General features: G+C 36.4%; 1 protein-coding gene across 1 annotated transcript in view; it reads right to left on the bottom strand.

Moving 5' to 3' along the window:
• LOC109068041 (renalase, FAD-dependent amine oxidase) overlaps positions 1-20,679 on the bottom strand; it is a 47,355-nt gene that overhangs the window by 13,750 nt on the left and 12,926 nt on the right. The window contains 1 exon segment of the mRNA XM_019084911.2: positions 1,991-2,164. Within this exon segment, the coding sequence (XP_018940456.2) occupies positions 1,991-2,164 (174 nt within the window).

Raw genomic sequence — 20,679 nt, 5'->3', positions numbered from 1 at the left:
AATCTGTAAATATGATAAAAAGATGAATATGAGAAATTACCACAGAATGACACATTTAATTACTGGGTGATTCAACACAAAGATGTTTTACCAGCTAAGAAGATCAGCACTTTTAGAGTTTCATGTCCCTATCTGATGTGAGCATATGTATTGGAACAGTTGCCTCACAGGTCTTTCTGTGTGTTCAGCTGTGTCCTGTTGCATTAATTCTTCAGATATTAAAAGCAGGGAATGTGTCTTATCAGTTATATCCATTGCTTCTGCATTCTACGTCTTGCATTCGATGATGACACACACAAACCACAAAGAAGACGACGAGGAAGACGACTCTGAAAGAAAAGCAAGCAATTTGGATGCTAAAAGAAAAGAGGAAGTCAATTAGAACTATAGGAAAAACAAAGGGCATGGAGAAATCAAGAGTTTGGAAACTACCGACGACATCAGCAACCAACGACGACCTGATCGGGTGAGAAAAAACAACAATAGTTGATGACAGACAAATCATAAAAGCTGTGAAAATGAACCCTAAAATACATGTCTGTAAAATCACCAACAACCTCCAGAAAGCTGGGGTGATGCTCTGTCAATCTACAGTCCGCAGGAGAATTTGGACACAGAATTACAGAAGCTACACAGCAAGATGCAAACCTCTGATCAGCACCAAAAATAGAAAGGCAAGATTCTGAGCCAGTAGAGTTGATGGACCGATGAGACAAAGATTAACCTTTATCTAAGTGATTGGAAAGCAAAGGTGTGGAGAAAAAAAGGGAACTGCAAATGATCCTAAGCATATAACCTCATCTGTAAAGCTTGGTGGAGGTGGTGTCATGGCATGGGCATGCATGGCTGTCTCTAGAACAGGACCTCTTCATTTTAATGATGACTTAATGTATGATGGCAGTAGCAGAATGAATTTGGAAGGGTACAAAATCATCTTTTCTACCAATATTCAAGAAATTGCCACCAAACTCATTAGAAAGCACTTCATATTGGATCAGAACAATGACCCAAAACACCCTGCCAGTTCAGTCAAGGACTTTATTAGGGCAAAGAAATGCAAAGTCTTAGATTGCTCAAATCAATCTCCAGATTTAAATCCGATTGAACATTAATTTCACTAGCTGAAGAGGAGACTAAAGACAGAAACTCCCCAAAACAAGCAACAGTTTGAATTGGCTGCATTAAAGGCTGAGGAAAAGCATTTCAAAGCATAAGACCAAGAGTCTGGTGATGTCTATGGGTTGCAGACTCACTGCTCTGATTGCATGCAAGGGATCTGCAGCTAAATATTAGCTTTTAATCTTTTAAATCTGCCTTAAATTCAACTGTTCCAATACTTATGCTCACATCAAATAGTGGGATGAACTCTAAAAGTGCTGTCCTTTTTATTTGGTAAAACATGTATATGTCGAAAGTCCTAATAATAAAATGTGACATTCTGTAGTTTTGTCGCATATTCATCTTTTAATCATATTTGCAAATGTCTTGACTCCACAACAGAGAAAGCAATTTTGTCTTTACTGTTCCAAATACTTATGGAGGGCACTGTACGTTTTTAGCATAATTTTAAGACACAACCCTTTTCTTGACACCTCAAGGCAGACAAACTCAATTAGACAGTAATGTAATTCAAAGAAAGGACAGAAAAGGACATGACAGGAACAAGGTGGAAAGGAAGGGAAGAGTATTAGAAATGTCTTTAGGGCTCTCAACCAAAAAGAAAAAAAAGTAGAAACGGTGACACCGTCTAAACCGTTTCATTTCTGTCAATGTCTGAAACTGATTATGACCATCACCAAGTTTAAGTCAATCGGTACCAGTTTGGATTTGAAAAACATTGCAATTAAAACCAAATCAGATTTATGTGCAGTGTGAAAAAAGATCCTGATACATGAAACACAGAGAAAGAAACAGAAAAGGCAGAGAAACAGAACGAAATATGTTAGAGCGGGAGTTGGAGATGAGAGGAGAAAAATATGAAGGCACTGACCTAAATTGCGCTTTTTATCATCTATGGCGATGAAGCGAATGCAGGGATTATTGGAGACGTACTTGGCTGCCCAAGGGACGTCGATTCGTGTGTCGGCTTTGTAGAAGAGTCCAAGTGCATAGCGGGAAGAGTAGCTGACAGCCTCCAGCATCCTCCTCTGATTCTCCCCCATCACTGCATAGTGACACACAAACACAGAAGCACAGGATGAAGCCTCTGGGCCTTGGTTAATTCATCTCTCTATTCACTTCAGACAGCCGCCAGCACTGCTGCCTGTGAAGAACAGGCCTGTAGCATTCACAGAGATAGATGTGTGGTTGATGTGTAGGGCTATAAAACACAACCAACAAGTCCCTTCTGCTGATGAGACTAGCCGTGCAGAGGTTAAAATGGACAGTGAGTGACACTTAATGAGAACGCGGTGGATGGACTCGCTTCAGCATATGGGGCTCTTTTTTTAGAAAAGTGCTGTACTTGTTTCCTGTCTGGAACATCTGTTATTTATTGGAAACAAGCAGTCACACTAAGGCCTGGTTTAGTTATTTAGGGCCCACAGGTACTGAGTGTAGTGCAGGTCAAAGGTCAGTCCTTGTGGAATCAAATGCATATTTCTACTCAAAGACACCCCTGTTTCCAGTAAGGAAGAAAGCGTTTTCACGGACAACCGACAGAGAGACCTGATCAACATTAGTCTATCCGAGCAGTATCTTCCCCCCCTGAAGCAACAAACAGATGTTTGGTGAAAAGTGATGAACAGAATGCTAACTCATCATTTTCCCTTCACACATGTGTGATTCAGTTCCAAAGGGCAGTGTCAGTGTCAACAAGCTCGGCCCCCCTCTGTGGCCCCAGTAAATCTGTATACTGTTTAAAACCCCTATGAAATCAGTTGACGAGGGCAGTTTCCTTTCCTGTTTTAATCCAATTCCTAATGAAACGGGAAGTTTAGGTGGGACATTTTGAATGGCTTGTACTATGTAAAAAAAAAAAAAAAAAAAGGATTTAGCTTAGTTTGGAATCATACATTATATAAATTAACGATTCTGGATTTGATCAGTTCATCAATTCCAGTTCCCTAGCGGTTCCATTAGCAATTTAGTGCTTTTAAGAAACAAATATTTGGAGAAAAAAAACAAACAACTAATTACTTTTCAGCTGTTTTAAAATGACTTGATTATCTTGCTTTTGGCATAAATGTAGTCCTATAATTTGCCATAAATATACATTAAACAGCAAAAATAACAAAAAAGTCCAGAAACTAATTTTATTAATAGTTATTAAAATTAATATTAAAATTGATATTAAGCAAACAGCATATTATTTTTTATATATTTATTTATATGGGGGGAAAAAATGTAAAAGTTGAACTTATATTAACTACTTTTTTAGAAGGTTTAGCACGTCATGTGTGAGATGCTCTAAATAACGTGAGGCACAAGCGCAACGGTCCAACACGAAACACAGCACTAATTTACATAAAAAATGCTTGCTTGCTTTCTGGCTGTGTGGCTCGGTGAATGACAGTGATGCCAAACAAACCCCCATAACATAGTCAACCACGGCTGTAATTTTGTTGTCACAAGAAACGCTTTACCAACTGTTAGTTCGATTAGGAAGCAACCAACTGACGCTGATAGAATACGACAACAGAGGTGAAATGGTCACATGACTGTCCCTGGACATGTCCCTTTTATCACTGTCTGTGTCATTGCAGAACATCTGGGGAGATAAGGAGCATGTAAATGTGCCCCTTGGTACAGAGACAATCTGCTGCGGCATCTGAGCACGAAAAGCCCAGGGATAATGCAAACCCTGTCAGCTGAATCCATAAAAGAGGCTTTCTTTTTTTCCTCCTGGTAATGGAATCTGGTTACAGAACATACCATTGTTAATCGGCATAAAAGATCTCGACGGTGGAAGGGTTATCTAATACACATATGAGAACGCGTTTTACCACATTAACCCATTTAAGTTGTCAGAAATCACTTTCACTAGAGATGGACAATGAGTGCAGATGCACATTAATGAATCATCCTTTTTCAAAAAGCTATGACTTCCATTTCAAGTAAAACGAGACCACCTATTTAGGGGTCTTAATGACTTCAGCTAAGCCACAACTATTGAGATGTTTTTAGAGCTGTGCTTTCAAAAAAGAAAAGTACAGACTATGTATTTTCTGGCTGCTACATGGTAGGTAAAGCTCTGAGTCATGGTGTAAAGTGGATACTCTTCCTGCCCGCTCAGGTTGGCAGCGTAATTACCTCTGACAGGTTTGTACTGTGGGTCTTCTAGATTTCAGCTCAATAACATGTTTAGATCGTACAAACCAGCTGAACTGAAAGATCAAAGAAAGAATCATCAAACTGCTTTCTTCTCTGGTTAAAATCATACTATTTTATAGACAGAGTATTTAATTTTTTTTCATTACAAATGATATCAACGTAACTAAAATAAAAACTATGCCATAATGCATTTAAAATACATTTATTTCATACTAAGCACACTTCAAATCCGTTAACATATTTAATGGTGTATCACTCAAGACTTACTTATATAAAACTATTATTAAACATATTTTGGAGTATTTCTTTATTGCACATTTCTTAATATTATTCTTTAAATGTGTTTTAATATCACTATTAATAAGGATTGTATGATCTCTGTATAATATCAGTCTTTAAATGCAAGGTATTTAAAGTGTACCTGAAGTACACTTGAAGTATCCACTTTAGCACAAATATCAAATATACTTAAAGTCCACTTGAACCGGAAGTTGCTGCCGCCTTTATTTTAGTGTAGTGACGTATTTCCAGCTGAAGTGGAATATTGAATAGAGGGCATGTTTTTTTTTTTTTTTTATGTACTATTGATAGTTTTCATGTGATGTCACACACTTATAGGAACCCCCACCTGGAGGGCAAAATGAAACACTGACTGCCAGTTATTTTTACGCAGTTTGCATTAAGTAGTAATGTAATAAAAAGCAGATATTAAAAAATGAAATTCAATAAACACCTAATTGATGATGTATATTTTGTACAGGCAAGCATATGTACCCAGAATATAAACACAATGTACAAATTTTCACGTTAAATGGTTTCCCATAGAAAACCATTATAAGGAAAACACTGAACCAAGCGGATTGCGTTCATATTCCGACATCATCTACTTGCTTATGTAAACTATGCATCATTAATATAGTGATTACTTTATATCTTGTATGATCCCTTTTTGCTTTAATGACTGACGGTCATTCACACAGTCAGTGTCAAAAAAAACTTGTTCATGCTTACTGCTATTTTTCAATTTAGATTACCTTTGCTGTAATCTACCACTCAGAGTTAATCTTGAAAAACTGAAAACAGGAATATTTTTCATACTGTACATTATAATGCTGTAATGCAAAATTCACTTGTAGCATTTAAAACAACTTTTTTTGTTTAGCGTTTCAGTTTTAGTAAAAATGTTTTTTTTATTTTTATTATTTTATATTTAAAAGACATTTGGAACAACAACACATTTTTATACCCATTATGAGAAAAAATAGGGGGAAAGAACTATATTTGAAATGCTTCTGAGCAGTGCAATTCAAGCAAAGTAATTTAAGCAATAGTACAAAATAATTCCTAGATTTCTATTAGTGTATGGCTTTCCTTTAATTAAGCCTCATTCTTTGAAATTGTTCCTACAAAGTAGGCAAGAGTTTGCTTTAGCTAGACTTGAAATGACATGTTGAATTATACATCCACCTGTACAAATGATGTTCACCTGGTGGAATATTTACCCCCTTTTCCCCTCCCAGTTGTACCCAGCCTATGGAGAGACAATGTATGCTTTTTTACTTAAGTAATAAATTATTCACTGAAATGTGCAGTTTTACATTTTCCACTTCTTTATACAAGATGGATATCCTTTGTCCGCTCACTCTGATGGTTTGCTTGCTTGATGATAAGTAATGGCACTAATGTGCAATGAGAGCACTAGTGAGTACTTTAGTTATAATTTCCTCTTAGTTTAGACCAGAGGGATTTGATGACATTACACACATCTGTGATCTTTAGCCTCCTTCCCTGACACATCCTCCGGTCGAAAGACTAACAAATCCACATGAGCAGAAATCTACCCAAACAGTCAAGCTCTTTCAATATCCTGAAGGAAAAAAAAAAACTCTTTACAGTGCTCTGTAAGTGAGCCCTGCATAGCCTCAACGTGAGACATACCTTACACGAAAGAACATTCACTTGCAGGGCCATATACACACAGGCACCTGATGTCCTCTTCCTCTTTAGACACTTGTCACCACTATAGTGTCTGCTTTACATCTGTCTGGAGGTTATAAATCTCCAATCTGTGCAAGCAGGGCAAAGCGGACGGGATTCTGACAACTATGTTGTATGTGCAGGATCAACCTCACACAGGCTACGTTCACAAAGTCAGTGTTTGGCAACTGTTTTTACTGACAGATGTGATTCTGAAACTGCCCTTTTCATACAACAGCTATCAGGAGCCAAAATACTACCAATTCAAATACTACCAATATGAAAAAAATAACCAGTTAAACTGCATTTACAATACATTTCTGTGTAACTATATTGACAGATATAAACTTTAATGTACTTTGATGTTTACTTTAATGTTATTTTACATTTTAGTGTTTAGTGTTTGCATTTAGGGGGCATTAGATGGCAAATGCAATCTAAATGTAAAAATACACTGATTTGACTTGAACAATGAACGATCCAATATCAGACCTTACAAGTAAAAAAGTGATAGTGCTGATAACCGACATGATACTGGTGTATTGTGCACATTAAAGTAAATATAAAATATGGTGACTTCTTCTATAAAACTAAAAAGTTTTAGCAAAATATTATTCTAATAGAGTCAATACAGTTAGACTTTATTTGTCAAATCTGAAATAACCAAAAGCATCTTCCAACGGTAATCTAATTATTAAATGAGTGTAGTTTGTAGCATTTGTGTAGTATCCTAACCAGGATCTGTTCACACAAAGTTCTGAAAATTTAAAGAGAAAGTTTACCAAAAATGTGACTCAAAGCCATACAAATAAGCAAATGATTATGATAAATTTGAGGATGATCAATTTTCAGAACTCACGACCAAATTTTGAGAGTGAGTTTGGTTAGTCTGTACTTTTAGGTTAACTACCACTTTAAGAAAGTGAACACATAATGGTAGGATTTAGAAAAAAAGTTTTTAAAATAAATCTCTTACACTCAATGCAATATTTATTTACAGCTAATTCAGTTAAAAAAAAAATCTAATATTTTGTGATATTTTTCAGGATTTTTTGATAAACAGAAAGTTCAAAAGAGCAGCATTTATTTAAAAGAATTCTAACAATGCAAAAGCCTTTACTGAATAAATTATTTATTCAGTCTTTGCAGTATAAAAGGAATAATTTCTTTAAAAAAAAAAAAAAAAATCTTACCGACCCCAAACTTTTCAACAGTAGTTTAGAAAAAATGAAAAAGGAAAATAGGGCAATGCTAACCACCACCTGCTTTTAAATTTCTGTCACACATATGCAGCACATTTGAAAGCACACTAAGAGACAAAAGCCTGGATTTCCAGTTACTCCCAGTAAATACCATCATAATAATAGCATCATAAGTTGCCTGCAAATGAGCTTTCACCTGACTGTGAGCGTTTTGCTCGTCTAACCTGAAAAAGCAAACTGTCTGCTGCTCTACGGCAGGAACCCGAGGCTAGTCATTGACGTGTTTGGCTGTGAGAGTGACTACATTAGTATCTGTGAGCGTGAGCACATGCAGCTCTGGGACGAGAAGGTTAACATTTTCCAGTTGGCCGCTCAGGAGCATGTGTTGAACCCTGCTCTTGTGGCCCCTGGTTCTTTGATGTGGGAGTGGGTGAAACATTCACGAAACTCAGTTTGTTGACAGAGCGATTCTTAATCAATACAGCGAGTCTTACAATGTGTGTCTGCAAAGTGACTGAATTGACATACTTTGTCTAAGTCACTGACCAACTTTTAACTCAAAAATAGCAACATATCATGTCAGGAACATGTTAAGACATCTAACATCTCAGTTAATTACACATTAATAAGAAGATAGCAAAAAGGTGGTAGTTTTGATCTCTTATCCAACAGAAAATCCATAAAAAAAATGTAAAAAAACTTGCAAATAAAAAGGAAAAGTTGTGTGCACAGTACCAAAGGTCTGGTGGTCTCATGCTAAAGCATGAAATATGGGGCTTCCTTATAAAGCTTCCTCTCATAAGCATGTGCATGTGTGTGTAAGTGTGTGTTTGTGTGTGTGTTCACATAAGGGGGTGGAGAATTACTGAGCTATGGGGTGATTAGAAAAGTAAGGACCCAAGGGAACCTGTGGGAGTGAATCTGGCTCAAGCCCAGGTAGTTATGCACATCTGCATTACATCTACACACAAACATACAAACACAAACACACTTGCACACACAAATCGGATCTCAAATTACTTATGCACAGTAATGCGGTGGTTTCCAGAGATGAGTATCTGAACTTGAATAGGTTTTCAACCTTATCCACATCCAAATGCTTATGTTCATTGTATACATGACAATCATCATCTTTCAGAAATAATGCAGAATATTATAAATATACACAAATGCATTTCTGCACATATATAGGCTCTGTTCCAAAACCTAGTGAGCTTTCTATGAAGGAAACATTATAAAGCATTTAAGGCACGCTACCAATTCAAGGACTGTGCCAAAATGTAGGCAGCATGATAATCCTGCCTTCTAAGATACCTTGTTTTTGCCAAATTCTAAAGGTAACTGCAAAATGCTCAATAAAGAAAAATCAATCCAAGATGGTGGACAGAGCAAGATGATCATAACCGCAAAATCAAAATATAAAATTAAATATGCGTTTATTATTAATACTCAATTAACACTGAAATTTAATTAAATATAAATACTACATTACTACAAAGTTCCAAATCAGTCACTCATGAGATTCTGTTTCAAAATGCTCCCCAAATGGCTTCCTATTTAGGCAGTAGACAGCGAGATACTGTGGCTCACTGAGCTTTTGAAGAGAGACTTTTTATTTTTTTTTATTTCTACTTCTATCAGGAAGCCTCTATTTTGGAACAATTAAATGTGCCATTTTCAAATGAGTTTGTGTGGATATAATTAGCAATAGTTAACATAACAATGAGGCTGATGAAAAGTGCTATTTGCATGTAAACAATCTGGGTTGTGATTTCTTGCAGAGCTGCATGCCATTTGCTGGGCTGGTTACACATCATAAATGCTGCTTGGCTTGAAAATATAAATCCAGAGTCATTTTGCAACAACCTCTCTGGTTCACAGGCAATCAATGAGGGGTAAAAGGGAGAAGGTGATGAATTACGATACAAGGGCATTTTCTCACAAAACAAAGTGCATATTTTGGCTACTAATGTGTCATTTCTAAGCACACAAAGTCAGCCGGGACTATTCCAGCAGTGGTTATGGAATACGTGTGAATATTCCCTTAAGAAATGGGTCTTGGGGATCAAGTTTTTTTCCTTGTCAATGATTGGCCTAATTGGAGACATCAGTGTTAGGGTGTCAGGGGATGTGATTTAAACCTTTGAGGTATGACTGTCCCATGGTCAAGTAAAATTAGGTCTTGTTGGTGTTCAGCACTGGAGAAGCGATTACAGATGGGACCATTGTGAAAAATGGGGGTCTACTCTGAAAAGGTGTCAGCCATTTATCACAAAATAAAAATTCTATCATTATTAAAGGAGCACTCCACCCAAAATGAAAATCCTCTCATCATTTACTCTCCCTTATGCTGTCCTAGATGTATCTTTGTTTCTTCTGTGAAACATAAACTGACATTTAGGTTAAGCGTACCTATTAAGCTTACGTACCCATTAAGCACACTACCATTTTTGAGCTCAGTTTATGCATTTTTCTTTATAGATGCTAGAGTTGTTCTTGGCGGCCTGTTTTAATTTTAGTCTTAGTCTAGTCTTTGTGTGAAGTTGTCATTTTAGTTTTTATTAGTTTTAGTCACGTTCATACTCTTTTTAGTCTAGTCTAGTTTTAGTCAACGAAAACTGATGAAATTTTAGTCTAGTTTTAGTCACGTTCATACTCTTTTTAGTCTAGTTTAGTTATAGTCAATGAAAACTGATGACATTTAGTCTAGTTTTAGTCAATTAAAATGATATTTTAGTCTCTTTTTAGTAATGCAGTTCTATTTAACCCAGTCAGTATAGTACAAGTACCTAGAAGTATAGACGAAACCAAAATTTTATTTTAGCCAAACCCATTTCAAACAAGGTTATCTTATTATATTATTGTTACCTTATAGACTCAAGAATACATCCATTCCAGACACGTAAGACTCTCTGATTTGAATTTAAATGTATTTTACCAACCAAACATGTTAGAAGTACACACATAAATAAAAAAAAAAAAAATAAAAAAAATAAAATAAAAAAATAATAATAATCTGCTAATTTTTCTCCCAAAGACAAACGCTTTTTTTGGAAAAAAATGTTTGCATAGTTTGTCCAAGGCTACTTATTTGAAGTACGTTTTATTTTTATTGTATAAAATAGAATTAGAATTTATTTAGATATTAATTATACACTAATTGCTTAAAGTTGTCTTGTGTTTGATGCGTAATACAGCCAATAGTTTAAGATTGTTTTAAGTTTGTACATAAAGAAATTATTAATTCATCAACTCATTCATCACAAGACTTGTACTGGCCATACTGGCAAATGACTTCTCAGCGGTGATTCCCGACGGTTTTAGAGGACAATTACTCCTCATCGCTCCCCTGTCGTTTCAAAGAATAGTACAACGGCGAACGCGGCAAGTATAAAAGCATCGTCCGTTTGGGAAGGAGCGCTCGCAATCAGCAGGGCCATGCGAAATTATAAATCTCACTTAACTTTGTTTGATGTCATCTTCTAAATAAATAATGCCGCGAGTGGGACTTGAGGAAGTGACGTTGGTCGCATCTGCGCAGTGAGACACAGGAAACAGAAATACTGCATAATAATAAAAAATAATAATAACGTCTAAACGAGACAAAATAACGTTAAAACATTTAGTTTCATCTCATTTTGGTCAACGAATAAAATATAACCTGGAACTTGATGTGGGAAGTAATTACAGTTAGATCCAAAAACATAGTTTTAGCAACATAGCACAGAACATAGTTAGCTGACTAGCTGTATTGTGTGCTACACTAATATTTTACTTCACAGGCATTACTGGCTTGTACTTTTAAATCCATAATATTATAAATTTACAGTTTATTGCTGGTTTGTGGTTTTACACTGCTGTAATTTTTTTAAGATTTCATATTATAGTAAGATGGGTTAAAAAAGGGTACACTACGATGAAAATCACACAGCTTCAGTGTGACATCAATAAGAAAAAGTATAATTTCATAGATACTGTCAATAATAGTTGTTCATATTAAATTATTTATAAACTTCACACATGACCTAGATTATTTACTTTGCAAAATCTTGCCCTTTAAATTTCATCTAATATTTATTAATTAAAAATTGTTGCTGCTTCAATTAAGCTCAGTATGCTCGCTTTAAGCTCTTCCATAATGAACATCTATGTAAATAATTCATAAACAGACTTTAAATCATACACTACGTGATTTTCTATTAAATCAGTCAACTCAAATCTGCAGACTGGCTTTGACCTTTGGCAACTAATCTCAGCTTCTCCAGACTGTAAATCTGTGGAAAATCAGGGCAAAAAACGTGTAGTGTATTTCAGGCTTAAGAGAATATAAATAAATTGACATCCATTTAGTTGACATAAGAGGCAATCCACTGGGGTTGTTTGGATTACCATCATGTTCACTTTGTGTGGTTTTTGAAGCATCAACTTTGGAGGTCTCATACACTGACATTATATGGACTTATGAACATTATATGTTCATTTGAAGATAGAAAGTCATACAGTATACATCTGGGACAGCATGAGGATGAGTAAATGATGAGACAATTGATATTTTAGAGTGGAATATCCTTTTAACTCACCCTCAGATTGTTCCAATATAATGTCATTATATTACCTTCATTTAGTATGATTCAGTAGAAACAGCATTCACAAAATGGCAATGTTTATTTTTTCTCTGAGAATAAGCAGCAACATGGATTGTATACAGATTTGGCCATATGATAAATGTCATACTGGGTTGATTCAAGTTTAAATACTGAATGAAATGCCACATCCAGCATGCACAGAAATTCAAAACAAGTTTATTTTTGAATTTGGGTGGTCATTTTTTTTCACATGGGCATTGTTTGATTGTTTGAGGCAACATTGTTGCAAGCACACCAACTCCCAAGCATTCATCATTGTTCCCTGGAAGAGCTGGCCTTTGCTGCTACCCTCTGGGACGCCACACAGCAGCACAGCATACTGGAAGGCTACACAAAGTGTACAAGAGAGCTGAACCATTTCCCAATTTATGATCTCTCAGCCTTTTAAAGGTTGATTTAATATTTGCCTAAGAGGTTCTGGAAAGCTTCCCGAAAATAAAAAGAAAGAGAAAAAAAATAAAACAAAACCAAACAAAAAAAGGGAGTCAAATGTTGTTTAGCTAACCTTTAATGCACTTGTTGGTGAACTGTGTCCAACAATAAGAAGTATTTATTAGTCTGGGTGAAGTGGAGAGGGACTGACACCATTGAGATTCAAAGGGGCTTTGCACAGGAGGAAGAGGTCCATCATTAACCATAGCTCCTAATGAACCACGTTTCAACACACATTTGCTCCAATGACATGTGACTGGGATGATGTACAACACATTGGGTGGGAAGAGGCCTGAATTGCTTTTCCAATTGCTCGCGAGAGCCAGGTTATATTCGAGTCACTTGAAAAAATAAAGCCGATGAGATGTGTACACTCTGTGCCAAGACAAGGTGAAGCTAGCACTGCCAAACCACCTGGATGTCAAAGGACTTTATCTCATGTGCGCAATTAAAGAAGGGAAGGCCAGCAGCATTACAGATGCCTCCAAGTTGTCTGAAAATATTTGGTATCCAAACACTGATAAATCACTACTCTTATTTGCCATGTGATTTCATTAAAGGTGACTCATAAAAGGGCCTCAATGAAGGCTGGATTTACTTAAATGTTGATCCTGTGGATGAGGTTTTGCCCTTCAAGTCTTAGCCTAAAAAGAAAACCAACTTCAAATGATGGCACTTTTGGTTTTGAACGCGCCAAAGTATTTAACACATGCTCAGTCTTTTCATGTCTGCCAAAAGTGATTAAATGTGTAAAAAACCAAAATGTGTGCTGTAATTCATCTGCAACAAGATGTTCCTGAGAATGTTCTCTATGTATTAAAGAAGCTTATACACACATTAGAGATAATGGCCCTCACTACAGCACATATCCAGGTTTTCTCCTACAGCACTGGCCCAGAACACTGAGCATTCTGTTGGCCAACTACAGATCATCCATAAACCGCAGGCTTTGGCCGATGCTATAAATGAAAACTTCTCAGCTCTTTATATCCGGACTTTGAGCCCTGGCCGCTAGAGAGACGGATGTGCCTCCACAGCTGCAGGCCACTTTAAAGCAGCACAGGTTTTCAGGGATGTTTATGAATGTTTTTTGCTGGAGGGACTTTTTTCGGTTTCCCTGCAAACAGGGCAATAATGGACACTTTTGTGCAGCCAGGTAAACGAAGACGAAACCACTCTGATGTCAGCTGAAATATCTGCTAGATAAACAAGGCGATTGCCAGCATGCCTAAGCGGTTTGTTTCATAGATAGCTCAAGTGTAATTTGGGCCCAAACAGAGACATTTATGGCAGCTACCTGAGGGCTTCGATGTTGACGTCAAACCATAGGTTATTTTAAGCAGTAGGTCAAAGGTGGCCTGTTTCTTTTACAGAATATTTTGCCCCAACATGGCAAGCTAAAATCCATGTAACAGCGTAAAAGTCTGTTTTTAACTAATGGACGATGCTAAAAGCCTTCATCATAAATGTGTATAGTGTGTCTGGCGCTGCAGTGGACCTTCAGTGATGTGGTAAAGGAAATCAATACATCCCATTTCTAACTCCAGACTCATTCAGTGAGCAAATAAAAGCTGCTTTAGTGTGGCAACGCAATCAATTTGGTTTTCTAAATTATAGTAAATTACTTCAGGAGTGCTACAACTCAGCTTTCTGGATGTAATACAACATTTTTAAAACTATCTAAAATCCTTTCCAGGCTCATTGGAAAAATGTGCCCGTGGTGACATGACTGCAAAATTATATGACATTGTTTCTTGCATGTTTCACAACACTTTCAAAGTTAAATGTCAGGGAAGTGGCTCTAAATGTGTGTTCAGTTTTATCAAAACAAATGAATGTGAATATGGCAACTTATGAAAATTTGCTTGTACACATTTCGTCAGTTCAAAAATGTGAAAAGTGCTCTGTAGTCGACTTTGAAAATAACATATCACCTAAACCTAACCAACAGTTGTTGTTTTTTTTTTTAATCATGACTCACATTTCCCACATGACTCATACCAGAGCTCTCCAAATTGCAAGTGCAATGCTGTATCAGGTGAGCTACCGAGCAAGTTTACTATATCAAAAGCGCAATTACCTTTGGAGCTGGTTATGTGATGCAAAAATCAAAATGTACTAATTTACAAATAATACACTATGGTAGTGTGTTGAGGTCATATTAAATCAATAAGCTGCCTCGTAATCATAATTTGTGTAAAAAGGAATAAAAGTTGTTGTTGTTTTACTGCCATAATTTAAATGTATAGATTTTTGGAGTTTTGCAAAAACTGTAGTAAGTGGCATATTTTTCCAATGAGCCTGGGTTGCTGAAATCAAGGTAACATCTATAACAGATCAGAGCCATCTTTAAAAATAACAAAAGCCTGTTTGACAAAATGGCAGTTGACAACAGTTCCTAAGGCAGGATTGGTCAGCAAGTAACATTTTAAGGCAGGTCTTATAGAAGAGTGTACCAACAGTTTTTACAAAAACATTATAAGAATGTGGTACTATGAGCTTCCTCAAATGTATGACTAATCAGTGTAAAACACACATTCTTCCTGTATTTAAACGGAAAAAAATAACACTTTAGTATCTCACAGGACAGGCTCTATTTTATAAGGACAGACGCTTCTTTTTTTGTGCAGTATAGCTGAAGTTAAATCGGGAGTGCATGATGAAACAGACGAAGCAGAGAACTGACATGCAAATGTGCAAGAGCCGCCATTACTCATAAAAGATCATTTCAGTTTTAAGACGGCTTGGCAAGGGAACTGCTATTAGGAGCACGACTTAGCCAGAGCCTTTCCCGGCCTTGTCAAAAGAAGCTCTTTCTCTGCATCACAAATTCCTCTTAATTTAGAGAGCAATTCACTGCTCATTCATCTTCTGTTCTAATCCAAATACAGATCATGGCACTACCCAAAAATGGCATTCGTTCTTGGCACACCAGGGGTGAGATTATCTCGAGCCTCTGAAGTCACAGTGAGCTTCTTCAGGCAGCGGAGGATTTTACACTTGCAACTTTGAGGTTTGGGCTCAATTTCTCACATGCTTGACTATGGTATCTTGTTTTCTGGGTGTGACTCTAATTTTAGCTTTGTGCACCTTACATCTTCCTCTTTTTATGCAGTTTCCTGAATGAGGTTTGTGTAAAGACACACTGAAATGCATGCAAAAAAGAATGTTTCTGCAATAAAGTATGTTATTGTTGACATCCTTAAACAAGTTCTGTCCTCTACAGTTAGTTTCACTTGAAAATCAGTTTATTAATTAAAAAAGGTAAATAAATCAATAATTAATCTTTGACAAAATATATATATATATATATATTTAAAGACACCATGAAATCAAAATTCACAGTTCTCATTTTCTTATGGATTACTGCAGTGTTTATTATGCATGATTGACCTGTGCACATTATTAATGTTTTATCATGTGCCCTCGTAATCTTTAATCAAAATAACTTCCTCTCCCTCTTGCAATGACATCTCTTCTCTTCTCTGATGATGTGTGCCTCGGACAACCTGTCACTCTCTTAAGACAGCAAACAGCAATAGCAAAAGGCAATGATCCAAAGATCCAATCAATTTCTGATGGACCAAATTAAATCCTGCACTAGATTTTTTCTTGTTTGAGAAGCAGTTTCTCTCGAATATACATCGAAATAAGGAAAGAAAAGACGATAACAACTTCTGTTTCATGTCGTCTTTAAAATTATTTATTAATTAAAGGGACAATTTACTAAAAAATGCTAAGTCTGATTGCAAATGCCATTCCAAACCTGTATGACCTACTTTATTCTGTGGAATATTGAAGAACGTATTTTAAAGAATGCTGGTAACCAAACAGTTTTGGTTACCACTGACTTCCAGTTTGTCCAAAAAAATAAAAAATACCTAAAACACACACACACACACACACACACACACACACACACACACACACACACACACACACACACACAGACACTCCTCAAAATATCATCTTTTGTTGTCCATAGTAGAGAGTCATAAACTAAGCCTTTAATGGCTAAGTGTAGTAAAATGTAAAAATAAATAAACTATAAATCACTTTTTAAATTAACAAATATATAGACATGTAGAAACATTCATATAAATTCATGTTTACAATGTTAGTTAATTAGTGACAGTAAAAAAAAAATTTTTTGCATTGGCCAGCTGCTTTTCTGATTCATTTGCTTTTTTTGTTTTTTTAATTTTAACAAAAAAAAAGAACCAATGAACTTATGACTGAATTTCAAGACATGCACTTTTGACGCATGTCCACCACGTTAACATAAAAGTAAACACATAAAGAAAAATCAATTTAAAAATAGATTTTAAAATAGATTTTACATTCACAGATGCAGTATTTCTTGCATTTATTGCACACAAGTAACTATTTAACAATTACTTTTAAATATGACAATTGATGTCATTTACTTAAAAATTGTCTTACTTAGAAATGGATTTCTTTGTTTTATTTTTAAGTGCCACTCCTATTCTGCCATATTAATCTAAATTAACTGCTTATTCACCAATGGTAAATACATTTTGTCTTAGCACTTACCCACCATTATTTTCATTCAAAATGGACATGATCTGTCAAACCAGTCTGATGTGTTAAAAGGTGACAGAACAAACCTAGCACTACTTTGATGGGGTTAAGCGACCCAATTATAAAGAGAGAGAGAGAGAGAAAGAGTGTGTGATAAGGAAAAAAAACCCTATCCCTCCATTGTTTGGTCTCCTGAGAGCCTTTGAGAGAGCTGTGGAGAGAGGAGGACTAAGTATCCATTTAGCGCACAACACCCAGACAGTGCAGGGGAAATAAGCGTGCCTTTCTGTCAGGAGTCAGAACAAGGGATTACATCACTCCAGACTTGAAAGCAGCAGACCCAGACAGCCACTCGATGAGAGACAAAAAGAGAATCTCTAACCAAGAGTAGGATGATGTAACTTGACACATTTATTGTATTCTGAGCACGGGAGGAGCTCAAGGTAATTGCTAGCCAAACCAAAAGCTTGGATATTTATGTTTGGTGGCGGGGAACAAAAGAAGCGCCGTTTTAAGTTTAACGACGCATCCTGTCATGGCTTTTATCATATCTGCTGATTAACAACTGCTCTTTAAAGGCAAATGGAGAAAAGGGAAATAATCAGCATGCTACCTATCTCGCACAGCCAGACCCTAAATCAAATAATGCAGCCAGGGAGACTGATTACCACATGACAGAGAGAGAGAGAGAGAGAGAGAGAGAGAGAGAGAGAGAGACTGCCAAAAATAGAGCTTTAATTTCATTAGAAATGAAGAATCATGTTTCTCAACATCAGCAGAGTTTCAAGGCCGTCAGGGGATCTGGGCTGTGGAAAAGATCTGCACGAGTGCAACTGCCGGCCACACGGAGGTTAGCTGCAAAAATGCCATATTTCAGCACAATGACGTAATCACTTATAGACACAAAGGCTTGCTAAGTTCGGTGCACCCTGACAGATCTGCACACGGGCCGGACAGGAAGTAAAAGCACACAATAGGAAAGGGTGTGGGCACACCATCACTCATTAAGAGTAACAGAACGGGCAATTGACTCCTATATTCAGACATCAATATTGCTTTTGTCATCCTGAAATATCAAGATGCAGTTTGCATAAATGCATTAAGAAGTGTCCCATAAACTGTCATTGAGTGAATCAGGAGTTATGATTCACAGCTTTAATCTCATATAAAGAGGTTAAATGTGGTCATTTAGCACTTGGAAGGGGAACATAAACTTTGGAGGGAGTGTGACTGTAAAACTAATGAGCTGCTTGGAATCGTGAAGACAATATATAACAATCAACTGATCAATCAATCAATAAAATATAAAGGTCTAAAAAGAAATATGTTCAAAAGTTAAGTGTCTGTAAGATTTGATAACATTTTTGAAATAAGTCTCTTTAATCTATTTTATGAAAAATACAGTAAAAACAGTAATATTGTGAAATAGCCTATTATTACAATTTAAAATGACTATTTTCTACTTTAATGTTTTAAAATGTACTACTGTACTACTAGTTTTACTTTGATGGTAAATTTTCAGCAGCCATTACTCCAGATTTCAGTGTCACATGATCCTTCAGAAGCCATTCTAATACGCTGATTTGGTGCTCAAGAAATATTATTTTAAATTCTGAAAACAGAAAAGAGGTGAAAAAAGTGCTGCTTAATATTTTTGTGGAAACACTGACACATTTTTTTCAGGATTCTTTAAATGAATAGAAAGTTATAAGGAACACCATTTATTTGAAAGAGAAATCTTTTGTAACCTTAAATGTCTCCAATCTCACTCTGAATAAAAGAATTATTTCTTTCAAAAACAAATCCTCCTGACCCTAAACTTTTGAATAGTAGTGTATATAATGAACAATAATATGGTTTGGGAAGCATTTACTTAGCGTTTTACACTGGAGAAAGAGCAGAAAATCTAAACCGTTTTTGTAGGCACTGGGTCAACTTCCTCTTAAGGGTCTTCTCTGTCTTTAACCACAAAAGCAGAAATGGTTCTGCATAGACTTAAGAAAGCCTGCCAAAGTGGAAGTGAATGCTGATCAGATTCTAATTTTAAAATGTACTTATTCAGCCTCTTACTGCGTCGCTGGAGAACAGGCCCAACCACCTGTCATAGATTACATCCTCTGATGTCCAGGAAGAGCCAGACCCAGTGTTTTATGTTCAAAAATGCACACTCCTTAGTTTGTGTAAGTACATGTGCAGGATTAGGGTGTGTGTTTGTGGCATGTTTCCTAAGCTAGAAAATGTCCCTGAACTGATTGTGGAGTTACTATGGAGGAAATCAGAGGTCTCAGAGCACTCAAACTTGTTATGTCACTCTGATTCAAAGGGACGTGCCAGCGCTCGCAAAAGCTGCATTCCACTCTCTCATGTTAATTTCTGGCAGCTGGTGGAGCATGTCAGTGACAGCAGACAGCTAAAATGAAAGAATTAAGGAAGAAAGTGTAGCAGAATATGATGAAAAACACCAAACATTCAGGAGGGGAATTTCTGGCCAAGAAGCGAGCAGAATCTGTCAGAAAGTCGGCTGCAACTGAACGCATCAGAGTTGGCAAAGCACCTCTGGCCCAAGCGTATGTTCCATATCCCCAGTCAAACCACTAACCCAAAATGTTCAGTAATATATTAGAGGAAACAAATCAGAGTCAAGTCCAGGGAGGGCTCCGATCCACATCAGGCACGCCATAGCCCAGCAGCACGCATAGTGTTCATTCATCTTTTGCAAATGATACACGCTCATATTTCCTCCTCATTCCCCCGCACATGGAAAGCCACTGGGAAAACCAAAGTCCACTGAATGGAAGCGCAGGGCTGTAAGGATGTGATTGTCACTGCATTAAAAGAAATATGGCTGTTCTGGATTTCATCAGTTTCTATGGCTATTCTGCTAATGCTGTATAACCACACACACAAACTATTAGCGGCTGGAACAGCGATATAAAGAACTGTTCAAGATCAACCCCTGAAAATCCTGTCAAAATGTATGTAAAACAAATAAATAAAAGTCTCATATTTGCATTTGACTGCAAAACAAATATACACACCTTGCCAAAAGCCAAGAATACACAAAATTCATGTGGATTATGAATTATTATCATGTGAATCACTATACCGCTACAATGAAGAATTACCTACTTCATCAAAAATACAACTTACAATAATAACCTGCAATAAATACCTTTGCAAGTCTATGATATAAAATATAGTCATTGTTGGTTTTTTGTTATTAACTTCTTTTTGGCTGTTCTTATTCTTATCTGACAAAGAGGGCAAATATATACAAATGCTGGAGTGAACAATGAAAGTATAAAAAGTAAAAGCAAAACATATTCTCTTAATTTAGTGTTAGAGTTTCTTATAGCATTCTTTTAACCTCTAAAAACAGCATTAAAACAATTCCAATCAATTTGCTTTTGCATTCAGAATTATTTTCACACGCACTAGACATAAAGACCTAAAAATTGAGGTCAATAGACACTTCTGTGGAATAATGCTGTGATGAAGCACGAAGTGTGAGGCATCCATTTTTTTGAGCATCCAGCTCCAATCTGTGAAAATTATTTCCAGATTGCATCTCTGTAAGTGCCAGTGGTTCATACCTGCCTGCTGCCCCC

The sequence above is a fragment of the Cyprinus carpio genome, chromosome B12 (assembly GCF_018340385.1).
Source record: "Cyprinus carpio isolate SPL01 chromosome B12, ASM1834038v1, whole genome shotgun sequence".
Taxonomy (NCBI): domain Eukaryota; kingdom Metazoa; phylum Chordata; class Actinopteri; order Cypriniformes; family Cyprinidae; genus Cyprinus; species Cyprinus carpio.
This window is presented reverse-complemented; position numbering and strand designations above follow the sequence as displayed.